Consider the following 18,192-nt stretch of genomic DNA (forward strand, 5'->3'; position numbering starts at 1 on the left):
TGGCTCCAGAGCTGTTTTCCTTGGCGTGGCGTGACTTTTTGTGGAGGGCTGGGCAAGGGGAATTGTGCGCTTGAGAAATGCTATTTTATTTCCCTGCTACTTGTTCTTTTATGCCTCTTTTTGCTGAGGGTCAAGCTTCTTCTTGAAGCCCCTAGGCAGTAGATGGCTGCTTCTCCTTGTCACGTTTCTCGAGACAGAAGAGGTTGAATTCCTTGCCCAGAAGATCCTTGCAGGGCAGGAGTGGAAGCTTGCGTGCCCACGTGCGCTGCAGTGACAGGGCAGGATGGGGTCCTCGGCCCCTGCCCCGGGGGATGGCAGGAGCCTGGGATGAAACTGAAGATGCTAAAGATATTCCTGATGCGGGTGATAGGGATGGAGATTGGAGCGGGACAGCTTCAGAGCTTGCCATTGATTTCATCAGCATGTGGTTCAAGCCAGGGATAAGATTTGTAATGATTTAACTTGCTTGCTGGGGGGAGACCCTAGCCAAATAGTTTTTAATGACTGTGTGCGGTGAAGGAAGGAGTTAAAGTTTAGCCTTGTTGCAGACGATTGCATATGTAGTGCAGCTCTAACTCGGTACTACCACCAGCCTTTCCTCATTGTTGCAAGGCTTTTCCCAGGCAGACGAACCTAAAAATACACCAGCTGTATGGTGAGGCTGACTCTCCTGTGGCCTGCGGGCTTTTCTCTCCCCCGGATAATCTCCCCTCTCTCCCCTTTGCTAATTACTGGCAGCCTAGCAGCTCCGGTGTTTGAAAATGGAGTCGGTTCCTTCTCGGACTGTTCCCTATTGCTGAGAGCAGCAAGTGACTTGGAGAGATCGCAGGTAAAGACCCGTTAAATGCCATTTCCCCTTTCAGAGGTCGGTTATGTGGGGGTTTTCAATCCCATTGCTTCACTCTTCCAGTCTCCCTTGCAAAGTGCTCTAAAGCTCTTGGGGCAGTTTGCAGCCTCGTCCCACTGCTCAAGAGCAGCTTCTCTCCAAGACAAGCAAGGCTTTCCCGAGCCCTGGGGATGCAGACCCGCCTGGGACCCCGTGAGGCTCCTCCTGGGCTGTGTGTGTTGGCGGGGAGCGATGTGAGCCCGCTGCGGTCGCGGTGATGCAGGAGCGGGGACGGCAAGCGGGTCTGTGGGTGCCAGATGTGCGCTTCTGTGCTCGTTGGCATGTTTTAAACTCCAGCTTTGGCTGTTTCCGTGAGGGCTGCTGCTTTGTAGCTCTGGACGCGCTGCCCGGACGAGTGGAGAGCTGGTCCTTAATGCTGTGTCCAGTCTTTGCCTTTTAAGGTTAGTTTTTCCATCCCAGTACTCCTGCTTTGTGCTATCAAAAGTGATGATTATTTTCCCAAAGCGTGATCTCCCGTCCCAAACCCAGGTTTCTGGCTGTACTGCAGGACCGGGAAACCCACAGCCTCGGGGGACAAATGCTGTGGCCCCTTGCCACCTCTTTAGCAGCGAGCAAGTGGGACGCAGGCATTTGCAGGGGAAGCTGATAGCTTTTTGATGAAAGGCTCTTTTGAAGTTGGGGTGCGTGAGCCTTGGCTGCGCCGAGGCAGGCAGCCCCATCCAGGTCATGCAGCAGCTGCGACCATCTCAGCGTGGCCACTTCCGAGGTGAAACCGTGAGCAAACGTTGTTTCTGGCATGGGATGAAAGGGGCTGGGGTGGATTTGGTGCTTGTGCAATTGCTTCACTGGCTTTGTTTCTGACGGCAGGTTTGCTGTTATATGTTTGTGTGTGTATATATATGCGTGTGTGCGCGCGCACATGGAAAACAAACACAAGCATGCAGCGCTGTCTTGCCGGCGGCGTTCCCCACTGCGGGGTGAGCCAGCCCTGTGCAGGGATGCTCTCCGGGATGCTCTGTGCTGCATCGTTTGCTGCCCAGGCAGTGTAACGGGGTGTATTTTTGGTCCTGCTCTCCTAGTTGGCATGTGTGCTTCCAGGCTGGGGTGTGTTATTTTATTGCAGCCTGTTTCAAAGCTGGGCTTGGCTCCAGGGTGTCTACTCAGGGTTTTCCACGCTTTGGGATTGTGGTGACAGTGTGCATGGTGCAGGTCTCACTGGCAAGCACGTGAGCGTGGCAGCATTCGTGTCATGGTCCTGGGCTGGATCCTCCCCAGGGCAAGGTGCTACTTGAGTGCAGCCCCATGGGGTTTAGGTACTGCATGGTTTAAAGTGTGTGCCCGTGGAGGAGCTGCCCTGCTGTTAGCCTGTGACCTCTCCGTGGGGACTGGAGGTGATGTGATGGAGGGAAATGTCCTTTGGCCCCCGTGTAGCTCCTCCCTGGCTGCCCCCGGGGCAGGGAGCTGGGGCCGTGCAGGCGCCTGTGCTCTGGTGCAGGGCTGCCTGCTGCCCCCACCACTGTGGGGCTGGACCTCGCTTTAATTCGATCCAAGTCTTAGGTACCCAGATCATTTAAGCCTGAAGAAAGCAGACAAGCTAACCTTTCCTGCTGTTTTTTTTTTTTTTTTTTAATAATCGCTCTGATGGTTTTAAGCAGGACTGGATAAAAGCCCTGCTGGTGTCGGGGCACTAGGATGAGATGTTGCTGCTAACGTATATTTAGGAGCAGAAATCTCAGAGGAGCTCTGCAGAGTGTCATCTCTGTGCTCGCCCCAGCTCTGCCTCTCTGCTCTCATTCCAGCTCCTGAGTGACAGTTCCCTACGTTAATTTGGGAATCTCCTGTTGGGCTTTGTAGCCCTACTTTGTGGCAGCAGTTCTCCTGCTCCCTGAAATAGAAGCAATGAATCACGGAACACACTCAGAAAGTGGCTTCCCTGTCCCCCTCACCCGTCCCAGCAGGGCGATGCTCCGGCTGGCATCCCCACGCTGCACCAAGCTCCCACTTCCAACTGTACCACCTTCCCCGCTCCTCCTCCTTTGAGCAGCTGGTGTGTGAGTTTTGTGTCGACGGTGATCTCCTGGCGATGGAGCCGGCTGTGCTGTTCCTGGAGGGGTTCAGCCCCGCGGTTTGCAGCAGCTTGGTGAGAGCTGTGCTGGTTTCTGGGGGTGGGAAACCTACCTCTGGCAACTTGGCAGGAAATCGCACTTGCTGGGCTGGCGGCTTCCTGAGCTAACTGGGGGGTTTGTGCCAAGAGCACGGCTTGGTCCCATGCCTCGGTATGGTTTGGGGCTAATAAGCACCTATCTGGGGTGCTCGTGGTTATGTTCTTACCGACAAGCTCGTAAAAATGAAGATGCTGGACAGTGTGACTGTCTCCTGGCAGCACGCTCGCCCTGGCAGTGGTGTGGCTGCACGCTCTTTGCTAGGAGACTCCCAATGTTGGGAAAGATGGCAAGAATGGGAGATTAGGACCATGGGGATGATTTCCAGGGCTGGTGGATTCATGCTTTGGTTGTCTCCACGCCCACCAAGCTTTGTGGCACCTGACTTTGGTCTCAGTGTTGCCCATACACTGTTGCCCAAACCTCCCTCGAGGCTATTGCCTTGGAGGTGGATGTGTTGGGGGGGTGGAAGGGAGCAGGGTGGTGAGCACGTGGGCAGGGGAGAGCTGGTGGAGACGGCAGATCCGCAGAGAGGGTTTGGAAGTGGTGTGGAAGCTTTACCCGAAGTGCCAGGGACCCAGCAGACCTGGGCTTGCCCTGGGAAGGGAGAGGGGGTTTTGCGTTCTTTGGGAGCAGGAGAAGGGGGGAAAAAGTCTCTCCCTTCCCTCAGGCCTCTTCGTGGCTTGGGAAGGGGGCAGCAGAATTGAAGGATGCTCTGTGAGATGTTGGGGTACCCATATGGCCCAGCGACGATGCAGCCCTCCAAGGGGGTGGGTCACCTCTGACAACACCCTGCCCTGCCTAGGATGCCGGCAGAGCCGCGCAGTCACCGTGGGCCATGTTTCCTACCCGGCCACTCCCTGGTGGGGATCGTCCCGCAGGTTATCCCGAGCTGAGTCAGAGATGGGCGATAAGGAGAGGGAGGCTCTCCTCCACTCACTTTTGGAGCGGCTTACCTGCCACAGCTGGGGTGGGGAGCTGAGGGCTCAGCTCGTGTGCCGGCAGCGGGCCTTGGGGAGGGATGGTCCCCCCCCGGGCAGATGGGTCGTGGTGGTGGGCCGTGTGCTGGGAGGGGGGATTGCACAGCCCCACGTGAGCCCAGGAGTGCTTGTGCCTGCGGGGGGCATGGAGAAGACAGGGAGGGGGGTGCCACTGAGGGGCTGCTGAGCAGGCACGGAGGGCAGAGCTGTCTGCGTCGGCTGCCTGAGGCCATCTCCCCACTGCAGGGGATGCAAAGGTCACACCGGTGTGGGCTTTCGGCTGGCTTCTTGCTGCTTTGCTGCTCCATATTGGTGAGCCCCAGCTGCAGCACAGCGGCGTGCAGAGTTCCCCATCCTCCCTGCGTGTGCCCCCTCGTCCCTCCGGAGCCTCTCAAGCCGACTGCCTGATGACTAGCCCTGCGTTTCTTAATGCGTATAAATGCCAGAAGGACGTGCTTCTCCTTGCCGTGCCCGGCTTGCTCTCCTGCCCACGGCCCTCCTGGGCTTTGTCAGACAGGCGGGTGGCAGGGACAGCAGGCAGCGTGCCAGGGCTCTCCGCTCTCCCAGCTCCTTTAAAAGGTCCTCCTCTGTGCAGGGGCTCGGGCTGTGCTTCCTGTAAACTGGGTTTTTGCATCCGCTCCCAGTGCTGCTGTGGAGCGAGCGGGGCAGGGACAGCAGACCCGGTGGGCTCCTCTTGCAGCTTGTTAGCAGCCATTCCCGGCTACCGCTTTGGTGCTGCTGGTGGTCTTAAAAGCAGGTTGGGGCCAGCTACGCCTAGCCGAGGCGTTTGTATGCGGTAGGTGTGACAGCGCATCGCAAGGCTGCTGGCTGCCAGGGACGTGCAGGTCTGGTCCAGTGAGCGGCCGCGGGCAGCTGCTGCTCCTCCTGAGGGGGCTGCACACTGATGGTCAGGGCTTGGAGGTGGAGGGGAAGGCAGGGTGATGGCCCTCAGAGGGGGCTGCACTCTGGTAGTCGAGGCTTGGATGGTGGGCCAAAGCACATGGCAGCGCCTTGGTTGGGACGTGCTGTGTGCAGTAGTGTGTGAGCAGGAGGGGTTGTCCTTAGCATCTCGCAGGCTCCCTTGGTCCCTGCGCCAGGGATGTGTCTTCTTCCAGGGCAGGAGCTGGTGGGGGGTGTTTTGTTGGGCTGCCTGCTAGAAGAGTGCAAAGCAGCAAAGTCTCTGCTGGGTGGGGTGGAACAGGCTTGATACCGTGCAGGAAAGCCACCTAACCCTGCTCTTCTTGTTTTTCTCCCTCCAGGGCTGACCGGACTGGCCGTGCCCACGATGCCCTGAATGCTGAGTGCAGCAGAAGCAGAGGAGACTGTGTCCCGCTAGCTCCTCCTCCCACCCTCATCCCTTTAGTTTGGGTTTGTTTCTATTTATTTTGTGGCTGGGTTTGGGCATGGCCTTGGCCAAATGCGAGGCTGCTGCAATGTGGCTCCTTTGGCTCAAGCACCACTTGTCCGTCAACGTTTGGACTTTGCTGCTCTTGGGGAGCACCTGGCTACCGCTGGCGGAAGGCAGCCCCAAGTCTCCCTTTAGGACTTTTCCAGTTACAGACTGGAGCTTGACGCACTTGGTGGTCCACAACAAAACTGGGGAGGTCTACGTGGGGGCTGTCAATCGGATCTACAAGCTCTCCAATAACCTCACGCTCCTGCGGACCCATGTGACGGGGCCCGTGGAGGACAATGAGAAGTGTTACCCTCCACCCAGCGTTCAGTCCTGCCCGCACGGGCTGGTCACCACCAACAACGTGAACAAACTGCTGCTGGTGGACTACTCGGGGAACCGGCTGATCGCCTGCGGCAGTGCCTCCCAGGGTATTTGCCAGTTTCTGCGGCTGGATGACCTCTTCAAGTTGGGTGAGCCCCACCACCGGAAGGAGCACTACCTCTCCAGTGTCAACGAGTCGGGCACCATGTCTGGGGTCATCATCGAGGTGCTGAACGGACAGAACAAGCTCTTCATTGGGACGCCCATTGACGGGAAGTCGGAGTACTTCCCCACACTCTCCAGCCGCAAGCTGATGGCCAACGAGGAGAATGCGGAGATGTTTGGCTTTGTCTACCAGGACGAGTTTGTCTCCTCACAGCTCAAGATCCCGTCGGATACGCTCTCCAAGTTTCCCACCTTTGACATCTACTACATTTACAGTTTCAGCAGTGAGCAGTTTGTTTACTACCTGACCCTGCAGCTGGACACCCAGCTCACCTCGCCTGACTCCACCGGGGAGCAGTTTTTCACCTCCAAGATTGTCCGCCTCTGTGTGGATGACCCCAAGTTCTACTCTTACGTGGAGTTCCCCATTGGCTGTGTGCAGGACGGCATCGAGTACCGCCTCATCCAGGACGCCTACCTGACGAAGCCTGGCAAGGCTTTGGCCAAGTACCTGGGCATCTCGGAGCAGGAGGATATCCTCTTCACCATCTTCTCCCAGGGCCAGAAAAACAGAGTTAAGCCTCCCAAGGAGTCTGTTCTCTGCCTCTTCACGTTGAAGAAGATCAAGGATAAGATCAAGGAGCGTATCCAGTCATGCTACAGAGGGGAAGGGAAACTCTCACTGCCCTGGCTCTTGAATAAGGAGTTGGGCTGCATCAACTCGGTAAGTTCCCTCTTGTCTCCACCCAAGCCAGGCTGTTTCTGGCTCCTGGCAGTGCTCTCTGGCCGGACCCTTGCCGGTGACCTGACCTGCGCCGTGTTTCCTGGTGGGAGGGCTGGCGCCCTAAGGGCTGGGCGCTCGGCTTCCTCGGTAGCATTCCTCACGGAGACTGCGGCTTCATCGCGGGGCGGCCATCTGGGTTTGGGTTGCATCGGTGTCCGTGGATAGCCCCAAGCAAGGGGCCTTGTGCTGATGGAGGTGCCTGCTTCTGGTTCCCCTGCTCTGTGGGTTTTGGGAGTGTTGGTGAGCTGGGCTGGGAGGGCAGGATGCTCAGTCCTCAGGGTATCTGCTGCAGCTCTGCTGGGGACTCCCTCACACATGGCTCGTGAATTTGTGAGTGTTGTGTCACCTGGGGCTTGGCGGTGGCTGAGCAGAAGGTGTTGGGGACAGGGAACGCAGACCTGATGGAGAGTGGCAGGGAGATTGGTGATCCCAGTAGAAGTTGGTCATGCTTAGCGTGGAGGGACCCCATCCTCACCGTGGGATGCTGGAGAACAGGACAGAGGGCACCAGGCACCATGAGCGAGTTGGGTTTTGAGCGTGGCCAGCGCAAACTGTCACCCAGAGGTGACACATGCTGGCATCCCAGAGCAGTGATTCCCAACCGAGGGTGCACTCCCGTCTGTCCCCGGAGATGTGTCCTGCCTGGTGCTCACGTGGGCACATCTGGCCCCTGCTTGTGGCTCAGCTGCTCTTTGTGGGGCCTGTGAGTGGTGGGGAGTGGGGAACCTTCATGCTTGGCTCTCTGGGTTTATTTTCCATCTGTTACTGTTGCTGGGCTTTTTCCCAGGCAATGTAACAAACCAGGAGTGGTTGCAGGGAGGCTATGGCTCTGGGTGACGGAGAGATCTTACGTTGGGCATCACCAAGCTGGGCTGGTCAGATACCTGTCAGACAGGGGTTTTGGGGTTCCCGTTTGTGTCTTTGGGAGGTCCCGACACCCCTGCTATTGCCCACCTACCCTCAGCCCCGCTTGCTGGTGCTCGCACCCATTGCTAAGCCCGCAGCCCTGCCTGAGCAGGGTTTTGGGTGCCTGGTGGTGCAGGCAGGTGGGCAGGGGGTCCCTGCGGAGCAACTCTGCCTTCCCTCCCGCCGTCCTCCCTGCAGCTCTGGAGGAGACAGCTAACAGCTGCCTGACAAAGTAAAGGGTTTGCTGTCAAGAGCGCTGGGCTCGCAAATCAGATTTTGGCTTTGAACTAATTCAATTTTGCTGGAAAATGATGAAATCGTTACACTGCTGCCTGTTGGGTCGCGCAGCTGCTGGCTCCGGTGGCAGAGATGTTCACCGCTGCCTCCCATGCTCCCGGCTTGCGTCCCCCAGTGCTCCGTGGCAGGACCGTGCCCCCCAGGTTTGGGGAGGGGGCTCTGCCCTCCTGCATTTTGAGGGTGGTTTCATGCTAGAAGGGTCCTGGGTTTGCTACCTGGTGGCCAGCCCGAGCGAGCAGGTGGATCTCCAGGTGCTCTTTGGGTCCTGCGGACTTGCTGGGTGGAAGGATGCCTGTCACGATGGGGGGTGGCTAGTGGTTTTGAATGGGTTGGGTTGGGGGGTGCTGCTCTCCCCCAGGGAAGCCAGGTGGTGTTTTCTGTCCCTGTCCTGCTCCAGCTGCCGAGGAGAGCTGGGGAAGGCATGACTGGATCATGAGTGGAGCCCTCAGCCCCTCGCTGTGCTGAGCACAAGCCAAACCAGACCCCGTGGAGCATGTAACCTCTTTCTGGCAGGAATCTCTGTGCCCCAAATAAAATGCAGCCACCTCGGGGGTGGGTCATGGCAGTGACAGATCTCTTGGTGGTGAAGGCTCGCCAGAAAATAAAGGGCATGTTCGTCTTTTGTTTTTAAGGAGGCAGAATGTAGTTGCTCAAAGCAGTAGTTGCTTGGGATTTACACCCCATCTGTATGGAAAGTATCCTAGTAGCTCTCTTGCTCCCCTCCTTCGAGGCAGCGAGGGTCTGAGGCTGGTCGACGCTGGAGGGGGCTTTGCCGGTGCCCCGCACGGGGCCGAGGGATGCTCATCCCCCGGCGCTGCAGGGCAGCTCTGATTCTCTGGTGTCAGAGCCAGGAGGAGAGGCCGCCAGGCTTGGCAGCAAGCTCGGGAGATGTTAGTGGTTCCTCCCTGGTGCTGGCGAGCGGAGCGAATTCCAGTCTCCTGTTTCTCTCTCTCCCCTTCTGGGATCCAGCGATCTGGCAGCGGGAAGGGGAGCGATACCCCTCGTGCTGGCGTGCTCAGACCCGTGCGTGGACTCGCTGCACAGCAAAGGCACCTTGTGGCACTGTTGGATCCGTTCTCCTGTGCCATCCTCACTGCCTAAACCACTCCTGAGCCTGCCCAGAGGATTTTCTGCTCGTGGTGTTTCACTGAAGAGGGGTTCGGTGTTGTGTAACTCAGCTCTTTGCTGTCCCTGTGTAATGCAGGGACGGAGGTCTGCATGCCCGCGGCCAGAGGTGCTCGGTGCATCTCCCCAGCGTGCCTGTCCCCCCATTCATGGGGGACGAGGGTCTGATGTAGCAGGGCTGGGAGAGGGCAGCAAGTTGGAGCTGGAGTGGAGATGCTGCAGCAGGGAGCGATTTGGGGTTCCTGGAGTCCTCGGCCCGCAGGCTGGCAGCGTAGGCAGAACCAGTGTCCAGAGCCGGCAAGACGTGGGCAGCAGCACTGCCCGAGGGAGAAAATGAGTTTTGAGTCCTTGGTGGGGCTCGCTGCCCAGCCTGCTGGCACAGGGCAATGGCTGGTGACAAACTGGCCCAAACTGGACTGGGATAAGCCAAATCGTTCCCGGGGGCAACCAGAGAAATGCAGATGTTAGTAAACTGTACTGCACTGGGATTATTCCTGGGCAGCGATTAATGTGCAAAAATGTGCCTTGTACCTGCCTCCTGCAACCTCCTCCCTGGCTCGTGGAGTCCCCTGCATCCTCCATCGCAGCCACGGGGGGATGGGGTGTGCCTGTATTGGTGTTAACTGGCGAATTACTGGCTAATTAATAACACTGAGCCGCATGAGCCTCGCCTCCGCTGTCTGCTCCCTCATTACTTTCGTAAGTGGGCTTGAAGGGAGGCAATGAGACAAAGCGCATCAAGGAGACGGCCCGCTCCTGCTTGCTCAGTGCTGCGGGCCTGCTTTCGCCCTTCCAGCAGACTGCTTCCCCCAGGGAAAAAAGTTTCCTGACCCTGTTTTGGGGAGGCGGGTTAGTGCTGGAAGAGAGGAGAAGGCTGCAGTACCGCAGAGGTGGGGGCCTGGGGTGTCTGGGGGCCAGGCGCAGCTGAGAGGGGTGCCAAAGGAAAACAATGAAATACCCCTCCCCCCCCCAAATTAAATAAAAAATACCCTGAAACAAACAGCCCCCCTTGCAATGGGCTGAGGCCATGGTCCCTGCAAACACCCCTCCAAATGGGAGAGTGGGCAGAGCTCCATGCCTCCTGCAGATCCCACCATCTGCAAGCTGAAATGCTGCAAGGTCACTGGCCCTCGTGTGCCGTGGTGTGTGTCGGTCCCTGTCGGTCCCTCTGTCTGTCCTTGCGTCCCTCCATCCCTCCCCACGGAGGCTGTTGGTGCCATAACCCCTGTACCACTGCCCTTGGCCCGACCTCCTTGTGCTTCCTGCCTGCGCTTCCCTAACGAGGCAGTTTGCTGTTAATGAGCTAATTGTCGGCGTAATTATTTATCGAGGTGGTGTTGGCATCGCAGCGGCGGGTGCTCCTCGAGGTCCCGGAGCGCAGCTGTATTTGTCGTTTCCCAGAGAGTTTGTTGAGACAAAGCAGAGAGGAGTAAACACCGTAAACATCTCTCCTCCTGCATATTCAGCAGCCGAGGGTTTGGGGAAGCGGCAGATTGTGGAGAGAGCAGAAACTGCACCCCCAGGGGCTGCCAGGGCTTAAATACTTTTGTGGCCTTGTCCTCAACCCCTGTGCTACTGCTGCTGGACCGTGCTGGGATGCTTTGCCGGGGTGGAGGGGCTGTGAGGGCCAAAGAGTGGTTTTTTTCCCAGCAAAGGATCCCAGGTATCCGGATGGGAGGTGTGTATCGGCTGGAGCATTGCTCCCCTCTCGCCCGTGGTTGGGAAGATAATTTTCTCAGATCTGCTAATTTTCTCAGATATTTTAAAATACCCAGCCTGGTGATGCAGAGGAGGATGCTTGGCATGATGGATAGGAGAGGGCGCTTGGAAGGCTGGGATTCAGAGGATGGAGAGGTCCTGCTTCCCCTCCCCCCCTTTTCCTGTGGTTGCGGACGCTGCATTGGTGCCACATGTTCCTGTTTTGGGGATCCCCTCATCTCTCATGTGTGAGTGTAGGAGTTCCTCCACTTTAGGGAAGGATAAGCAAAGGTCAGGCGAGGAAGTTGATCTTTGGCTGTATACTTACCCAGGCACCCCGCAAAAACAGAAGTTAGAGTAACTGAGGAAGCAGAGCAGCATCCCCAGAGCGTCCAGCAAGGCTGAACGTTGGAGGCTGGCATTGTTCCTGGTCCTCCCCCGCTGGAATCCTGGCACGGTGCTGAGTTCCCCCTGCAGCCGGGAGCAGGACCACTGGCCTCGGGGCTGGTGTGGCGGCACGGCGAGGAGGACAGGCAGCCTTGCTGTGGCTGCGGGAGGCTAAAGCCATTGTGGCTGCGAGTGCATCACGCCCAGGCATGGAAAAGCACCTTGTTTTCCCTCCTCCCCATGGGTGTCTCGGGTTGCTGGCCACAGTCTGTCTGGGCTGACCCTCGCTTCCTGGGCAGCAGTGGGTGGGAATCATGGGGCCGGTTACTGCCCTTGTGTACGTGGAGCTCGGGAGCTCGGCGTTTTCCCATATGCTCCATGCACATGATGTATGCATTTAAAACCCCTTGGGGACTGGCATCTATTTGGAGGCCACTGCTTGCCAAAAAACCTCTCTCCCCTTTAAATTCAAAGTTATGTAAGGAACCTCATGAAGCGGAAAAATCCTGTGGCCAGAGCAGCCTGCCTCCCCATCCGCTGTGCCTGCCTTGCCACCCTAACCTCCTGCACCCAGGCTCGCTGCCACCCTCAGGGATTTGGCCAGAGCCCATCACTGCCTGGGGACAGACTGGGGACTGCTGGGGGTGGATTTTGCTGATGTTGTGTGACCGTGTGCAGCCATTGCCTAGTGTGGGACCTCTGGAAGGCCCATGTGCCCCCCAGGCCGGATACGCATGGCCGGGGGATGTCACTCTGCTCAGCAGGTCAGGGTGACGCAGCGAGGATGCTCAATGGAGGAGGTGAGCGCTGCAGAGCTGGTCCTGGTCCCACTCCCCCACCTGCATCCCAGCTTTCCCAGGGGGCATCCCTCTGGCTTCACCGTGCCAGTCAGCATGACTGTCCTCGCTGGAGGTTCCCACTGCTGCAGCCCCGAGGGTGGAGAGGGGCCGGTGCAGCCCTGCCTCTGCCTCTCCGTGGGCAGAGCTTGCAAAAGCTTCTCCCAGACCCGTGGGTGAGCGCTGAGCCGAGGAGGCAGCTGGCTGAGCCAGGCGCCTTGTCTGGGGCAAGGCAGCACAAAAAAAAATGTGGGGATTTCCCGAAGATGTTCCTACAGGAGGAGGAGCAGGGTTGGCAGGTGGGTAGTGTGTTCGCTGGAGGCTCTGCTATGTGAAGCGAGGCTCTTTCAAGAGCCCTGACCCGTTTGTCTTGGCACAGCCTTGGCTGGGAAGTGTTTTGTCTCTGAGGGAAGGCTGGGGCGCAGGATGCAGCCCCTCCTGCCTTACTGCCAAGCTGTTTTCTTTTTGAAGCGAGCACTGGGGTGAGGGGGGGTGTGTGTGTGTGTGCTGGGGAGCTCATGCTGGCATCCCACGTGTCTGCGATGGCAGCGGTGAGGATGGAGCGGGGAGTGGGGGTGCTGTGCTGTCTCCCGCTGGGTTTGTAAGTGCTGCTCTGTAAGATGCAGAGGACCGAGAGCCTTGGTCTTGGTCTGCAAAGCTTGTTCAGATGCAGGGACAGGCTGTGTGCCTTGGATGTATCAAGTGCCTTACATCAGCACATTGGGAATTTCAGGGAAGCATCAGCTCATCCATTCCCTCAGCTGGTGAGGTGGGATGGCTGGGACAGGAAGGGCAAGGGATGGTGCTGCCGAAGCTGCCATAGCCTATGGGGTAGAGGTGGGAGGTGGCTGATGGACATCTGGGAGGTCCGGCATGTTAAGGCATTGGCAAAAATTTCACCTCTCTTCTGTGTTCTTCCTACAGCCGCTGCAGATCGATGACAATTTCTGTGGACAGGATTTTAACCAGCCGCTAGGTGGGACTGTCACCATTGAGGGGACCCCACTTTTCGTGGATAAGGAGGATGGGATGACCTCGGTGGCTGCCTATGACTACAGAGGACAAACCGTCGTCTTTGCGGGCACACGGAGTGGGAAGATCAAAAAGGTAGGAAAGCCGTTGGTGATGCTGATGGAGGGATGTCCGCTGGCGTTGCTGGCCCTTTGGGGCTACAGGTAGGGCTGTGCCTCCATCAGAGTGTGACTTGATATATTGAGGGTAACATGCAAAGGACCAGTGAGGGGCAATTTCCCCTTGCTCCTCCCTGCCAACCAAATTCATGAAAACTCTATCTTTTGGAAAGGTTGTGTCCTAGGGCCGTCGAGTCCTGGCTGGTGGATCAGAGCCTGTCCCGGTGTCTCTCAGGGCGGGTGGGTTTGCCCTGTAGCTGCCACAGGGTGGGCTCTGTCTGGATTTGTATGGCTTTGCCGTTGACGTGGGCAGGGTGGATGGAGGTGGGTGCTGATGGCTTCAGCCCTGTGTGGGGGAGACTTCTCTTCCTGTAGCCCGCCACGGCACAAAAGGCTGCTTGTTGGTGGCAATTAGCAAATAGCTCCGTGTGTGCCTTTCTCTGCCTGCATCTCCACAGGGCACGGATTTCCTGTTATCATAACATCGTGCCTATAATTACAGCTGTACATGCCCTGTATAAACACAGCTTGCATTAACTGCATCCTCAGCCAGGGAAAGGCAGCACCAAAGTCCTGGTATGGTCCTTGCCAGGGGCAGGAGGACCAGGGCTTGGCTGGGGGGTCCTGCCCATTGCTCTGTGACTCATGAGGAGCCCCAGCACCCTGTCCTGGGCACAGCACCCTGCATTTTTTCAGGTTGTGCTGGTCAGGGTGCCCCGGAGGAGGCAGGGTGGCTTTCCTGGCAGGAATCAGGGGCAGAGTGCCATTGCTGGGGGGTAGTCTGTGTTTGTCCCACTCGCACTGCCTGTGTTTCCCCTGGGCCCCCCACCTGCCCGCAGCCCTGCCTGGTAGTGTATTTAGGGGCAGGGAGGATATGGGCAACATTTGTTGGGGTGGGAGGCAGGGTGCTGGTGTCCTCTCCAGCCCTACAAACTCTGTTTCGCTTTCTGCAGTCCTTGGGGGGGGCACGGCGGCGCCAGGGCTGAGCAAGGCTGCGGGGAGCTGACGGAGGCAGCTCCTCTTTCTGGATCAATGAGGGATCCGGAGGGACCGGTGTCGCGTTGCTGGCAGCTTCTCCTGCCGCTGGGCTCCAGATGGGAGGTTTTAAATGGGGATGGGAACGGAGGAGGGTTCACAAAGCCACAGGGACGGTGTTACGCCTCTAGTTCCTTATTTATCTAGAGGGGCTGGCAGTTGCTTTTTATGCAGCAGATTTGTTTTTTCCTCTCCCTCTTTTTTTCAGTTCTTCTCTAATCTTTGCATCTTCAGAGCCACTTGCAAGCAGCAGTCTAGGGTGGGTGCCTGGCTGGGGTGTGTGCTACGTGCTATAAGGTCAAGGCTGAGGCTAGGACGTGGAGCCCAGGCGTGGCTTGAGCATCCTCCTCTCCTGCATGGCCTTCCGCAGCTTGCTTTTTGCTGGTTTCTAAACTCCGTGCCCCAAAGAGCTAGCCTGGCTCTGTGGCCCTGCAGGGCACGGAGACATGGAGCAGGAGCTCCATGGGGAGTAAGAGATGGGTCTCGATCCTGTCCCAGCAGTGGGACTCTGGGCAGGTTTTGTAGGCTCATCCTGCCTGGAGCCCCCCAAGCCCCTGGGGTCGCAGAGCGCTCTGACGGCCCTGCGCTGCTGGGTCCCCACAAGGGCTGGGGGGGCTGGAGCTGTCCCCTGCTGTGACCTTGGGGTGGGCAGCCCAGCCTTTCTGCAGCAGGGGCTGCCTGGCCCAGCCAACAAAGCGCTGCCTCAGCAGCTACCTGATCCTGCCGCCTGGCTGCCGGCGAGGCCGGATGGAGGGGAAGGTTCCCCCCCTGCACGGGGGGCTGTCAGCCTGTCCCCGGGTGGTGCTGGAACAGGATGACTGGCAGGGTACAGCAGAGTGTGGCCAAGGTGGCTCCGCCAGGCAGAGGGTGCAGGAGGGGCGCATCCCTTAGCAGCTGTCCCAATCCCTCTGCTTCTGCGCTGTTGGCATTTCCCCCCATCCCCTTGGCAAGTGCCTGCATTAGGCTTGGCGCAGCCCGGTGACTTCTCTGCCCTCCCGCCCGGCCCCCCTGCCCTTGCTGGCATCTCTCAGGCCCTTGCCGGGGTCTCCTTCGGGGAGGGAGGGCTGCACCGACAGCTGGGTGCTCCCCTCCCCGTCCCCAGGAGCCCTGTAATGGATGCCGGTCTGCTGAGGGGGCACCAATTTTGCCATCTGGGCTGGGGTAAGGTCAGGGCAGAGTCATTGCCGTGTCTGGATTTTCCTTGGATGGCAGCTCCCATGCCCAGCATTTGTCCAGGCTGTTGTGTGCAGACAGAGCCTCCCTTTGTCCCCCCAAAAAAAGCCACGCGAGCCTCTGGCTGCCCTGCAGCCTGTCCCCGGCCCTGCCGCCAACAGTTGCTGCCACGAGGTTGGGGTGCTGGGCAGCACCTGCTGCTGCCGCAGCTGCAGGGAGACCCTAATTGGGGGGCGGGGGGCACGCAATATCACAGGCAATGTCAGAATAAAGGTGTATTTGCAAAACTGTCTGCAGGATGGGACTGGGGGGCGTAAGAGGGGATGGAGATGGTACAGGACCCCTGGGGTGCTGAGTGGGTTGCGGCAGAGAAGCCCGCGGCAGCCCACTCTCTGCATGTCCCCACTGGGTTACCAGGCAGGCGGTTATCTTTGGCCGACCGCGAGTTATGCAGAGAGGCCAGGCTTGGAAAGCCCTTGGCCCCACGTGCTCGCTGCCCTCTGTGCCAGCAGTCATGGGATTGGGGTGCTTGGGGAATTCCTGCCGCTGCCGGGTGAGCAATGCGGGGATGACTTCTCATGCTGCCGGGGCTGGCTGTGAGCCACTTCCACTGCCCCCCTCCCCGAGCTTGTGCGTGGGGACCCGGCTTGCACCCTGCGGTCTGAGGGTGCTGTGGATGGGGAAGTGACACAGGGACACGAACTGCGAGCACGCTGCAGCGGGGATGGCCAGGGGATATTTGCACAAGGGAAGCGAGGCTTGCTTCCTCGTGCTTGCGTTTTTCGTGGAAACTACCTGTCCTTGCTTGGCAATCTTTTTATTGGGAGGTTTTCTCAGGTTATCTTTCCTATTTTTTGGGTGGACAGAAAGCTGCATGTGTAATTGCAATGGGAGTGCTCAGTCACATCCTGGAAAGGCACATTTCACACTGCACCTGTAGTCGCCTCTTAACCTGTGTGTGCCATAGCCTTGATTTTGGATGTGCTTGAAGTGTACAGGGAGATGGAAGAACGACAGTGCTGGAGGGGGTGTGCTGGTGGTGCAACGCTCTCCCAGTAACTGCACCGTGCTGGGCTGGCGGCTCGGACCCGGGGCAGTGGAGCATCCTGGGAGGTGCAGCACAGACCAGGCTGCCCTCGTTAGCTTGCCATCTGCTCCTCGTTATGCAAACAAGGCACTGCCTTAGGGCTCTGCTGAGCTCCGGTGTGGCCCTTGTGGGTTGACCCAGTTTTGGGTGCTGCCTGGTTATTTTTGGGGGCTGAGCTGAGCTCTTCCCTCAAAGCAGCTGGTGGCTCCCTGCCCACTGTGGGCCCTCAGCTGCTGCAGAGCAAGGATGCTGTGAGCTGGTGGGGTGCGAGGTGCTGTGTGGATCGATGTCCGGTGCATTGGGGCGAGGAGAGCTGCTTTCACCCTCGTCAGCCCCGCTGTCCCTCCTGCCACGTCCCCACAGGACATATCCAGCATCACCTGGGATCCAGGCGCTGGAGGTCCCTGCGGTGGCCATGGTCATGGGACTTTACGGCATTCCAGCCAGGATCACATTGGACCGCGTATCCCTTGCAGCCAGTTGAGCTCTCATCTTTTGGAGGGTTATCTGGCTGCCCAGTTGCCACCGTAATCCCTGCAACTCCCTGCCCTTGGCTGGCCTTGGGTATGAATGCATCAGGACGTGTCTCCATCGGGAATCTGCTCCCAGCCGGGGCTCGTGCTTGCTGCGGCTTGTTTATTCTCTCCCACGGAAAGCACAGCTGAACTGCCCCCATGTCTGGCTTCTTTGGCTTCTCCACTTCAATAATAATAATAAATAAGCTCTTCGTGCTAAGTGGGTCATCCCCATCACTACACAACGGGATGTGGTGCTCCTCTACTGTCCTGGGAGGGTCATGGGGCTCCCCTGCAACCCCCCTGTTCTGTCAAGGGCAGGGAGCTGGGGGTGCTTTAGAAGGCCAGATTTGGCAGCCCATGGAGGCACCCCCTTTGCATCGGGTTGTCGTTAAAGCTTTAGAGAAGGATGCTTCGGTGTGTTCAGAACCTTTGGTGTGTGTCTGCACAGTGTGAGCCTAAAATATGTGCTGTGGGGAGGGGGAGCTGCTGGCTGGGGGCTTTTCAGGAATTTCCCTGTTGCCTGCTGGCTGTCTCCCCACACGAAAGCCCCCGTGCATCGGCCTCTGGGGTGCGAGGCATGACCCGGTCGCAGTTCATGTGAGCTGGAAGGAGAAGCCCTCAGGCTCCCTGCCCACTCTGCTGATCCCCATCCCCACGGCTCCTTTCGCGTCACCCTCTGCTTAGCGCTCAGGGTAAGCGGCTCCGGCTGAAAAGGGGCCCTTTGTGTCTTGGCGCGTGAAATCTGGCTCCCGGAGCGCCCAGGAGGGCTCGGCCCGCCTCGTGACCCTGCTGCCGGCTATCCTACTTACTGCCTGTGCCTCGGCAGGCTTTGGGGTGGGGGCACATTTGGGGTGTGAAGCCTGCCCTGGCCCCGGCCGTGTCAGCTGGCGACCTTTGAGGACTCCCTGCCATCGACCCCATCGCAGCCCCTGGAAATCCTCTCCTGCCCGTGTTGCTGCCTCTCCCCAGCTGGCTGCCGGGCACAAGGGTCTTTTGTTCCTCCTGCCTCTCCCCTCTCCTGCTCCATCCCCATCCCATCCCCTGGGGACCCCTCGCCCCCTCCCCATGTGCACATAGCCCCCTGTGGGTGCCTGCGCCCAGCTCTGGGAGGGAGATCCGCTCCTCGGAGCATGCGTCCGTGCCTCTCCCCAATCAATGGCAATAATTTTATTGGAATGACAAGGTAGCCGACGGTTGCCAAAGCGAATCCATCAAATACCTCTTGGCGGCTCCCCGCCCCCTTGAGAGCTCTTGCCGGAGTCGTTAAGCTGTTTTAATCAAGGTGGAGGCTGGAGAGCTGGCATGTTAAGTGGATGGGGTGTATGGGAGAGGGCGGTGGAGCCTT

The 18,192-nt window shown here is 58.5% G+C and overlaps 1 protein-coding gene across 1 annotated transcript in view; it reads left to right on the top strand.

Moving 5' to 3' along the window:
• The window catches only part of PLXNA1 (plexin A1), a 122,212-nt gene that overhangs the window by 9,386 nt on the left and 94,634 nt on the right, over positions 1 to 18,192 (top strand). Inside the window, exons 2-3 of the mRNA XM_075762126.1 lie at positions 5,249 to 6,595; positions 12,829 to 13,011. Coding sequence (XP_075618241.1) covers positions 5,393 to 6,595; positions 12,829 to 13,011 — 1,386 coding nt within the window. The 5' untranslated portion in view covers positions 5,249 to 5,392. The remainder of the gene's footprint in view (positions 1 to 5,248; positions 6,596 to 12,828; positions 13,012 to 18,192) is intronic.

This window comes from Balearica regulorum, chromosome 10, assembly GCF_011004875.1.
Source record: "Balearica regulorum gibbericeps isolate bBalReg1 chromosome 10, bBalReg1.pri, whole genome shotgun sequence".
NCBI lineage: Eukaryota > Metazoa > Chordata > Aves > Gruiformes > Gruidae > Balearica > Balearica regulorum.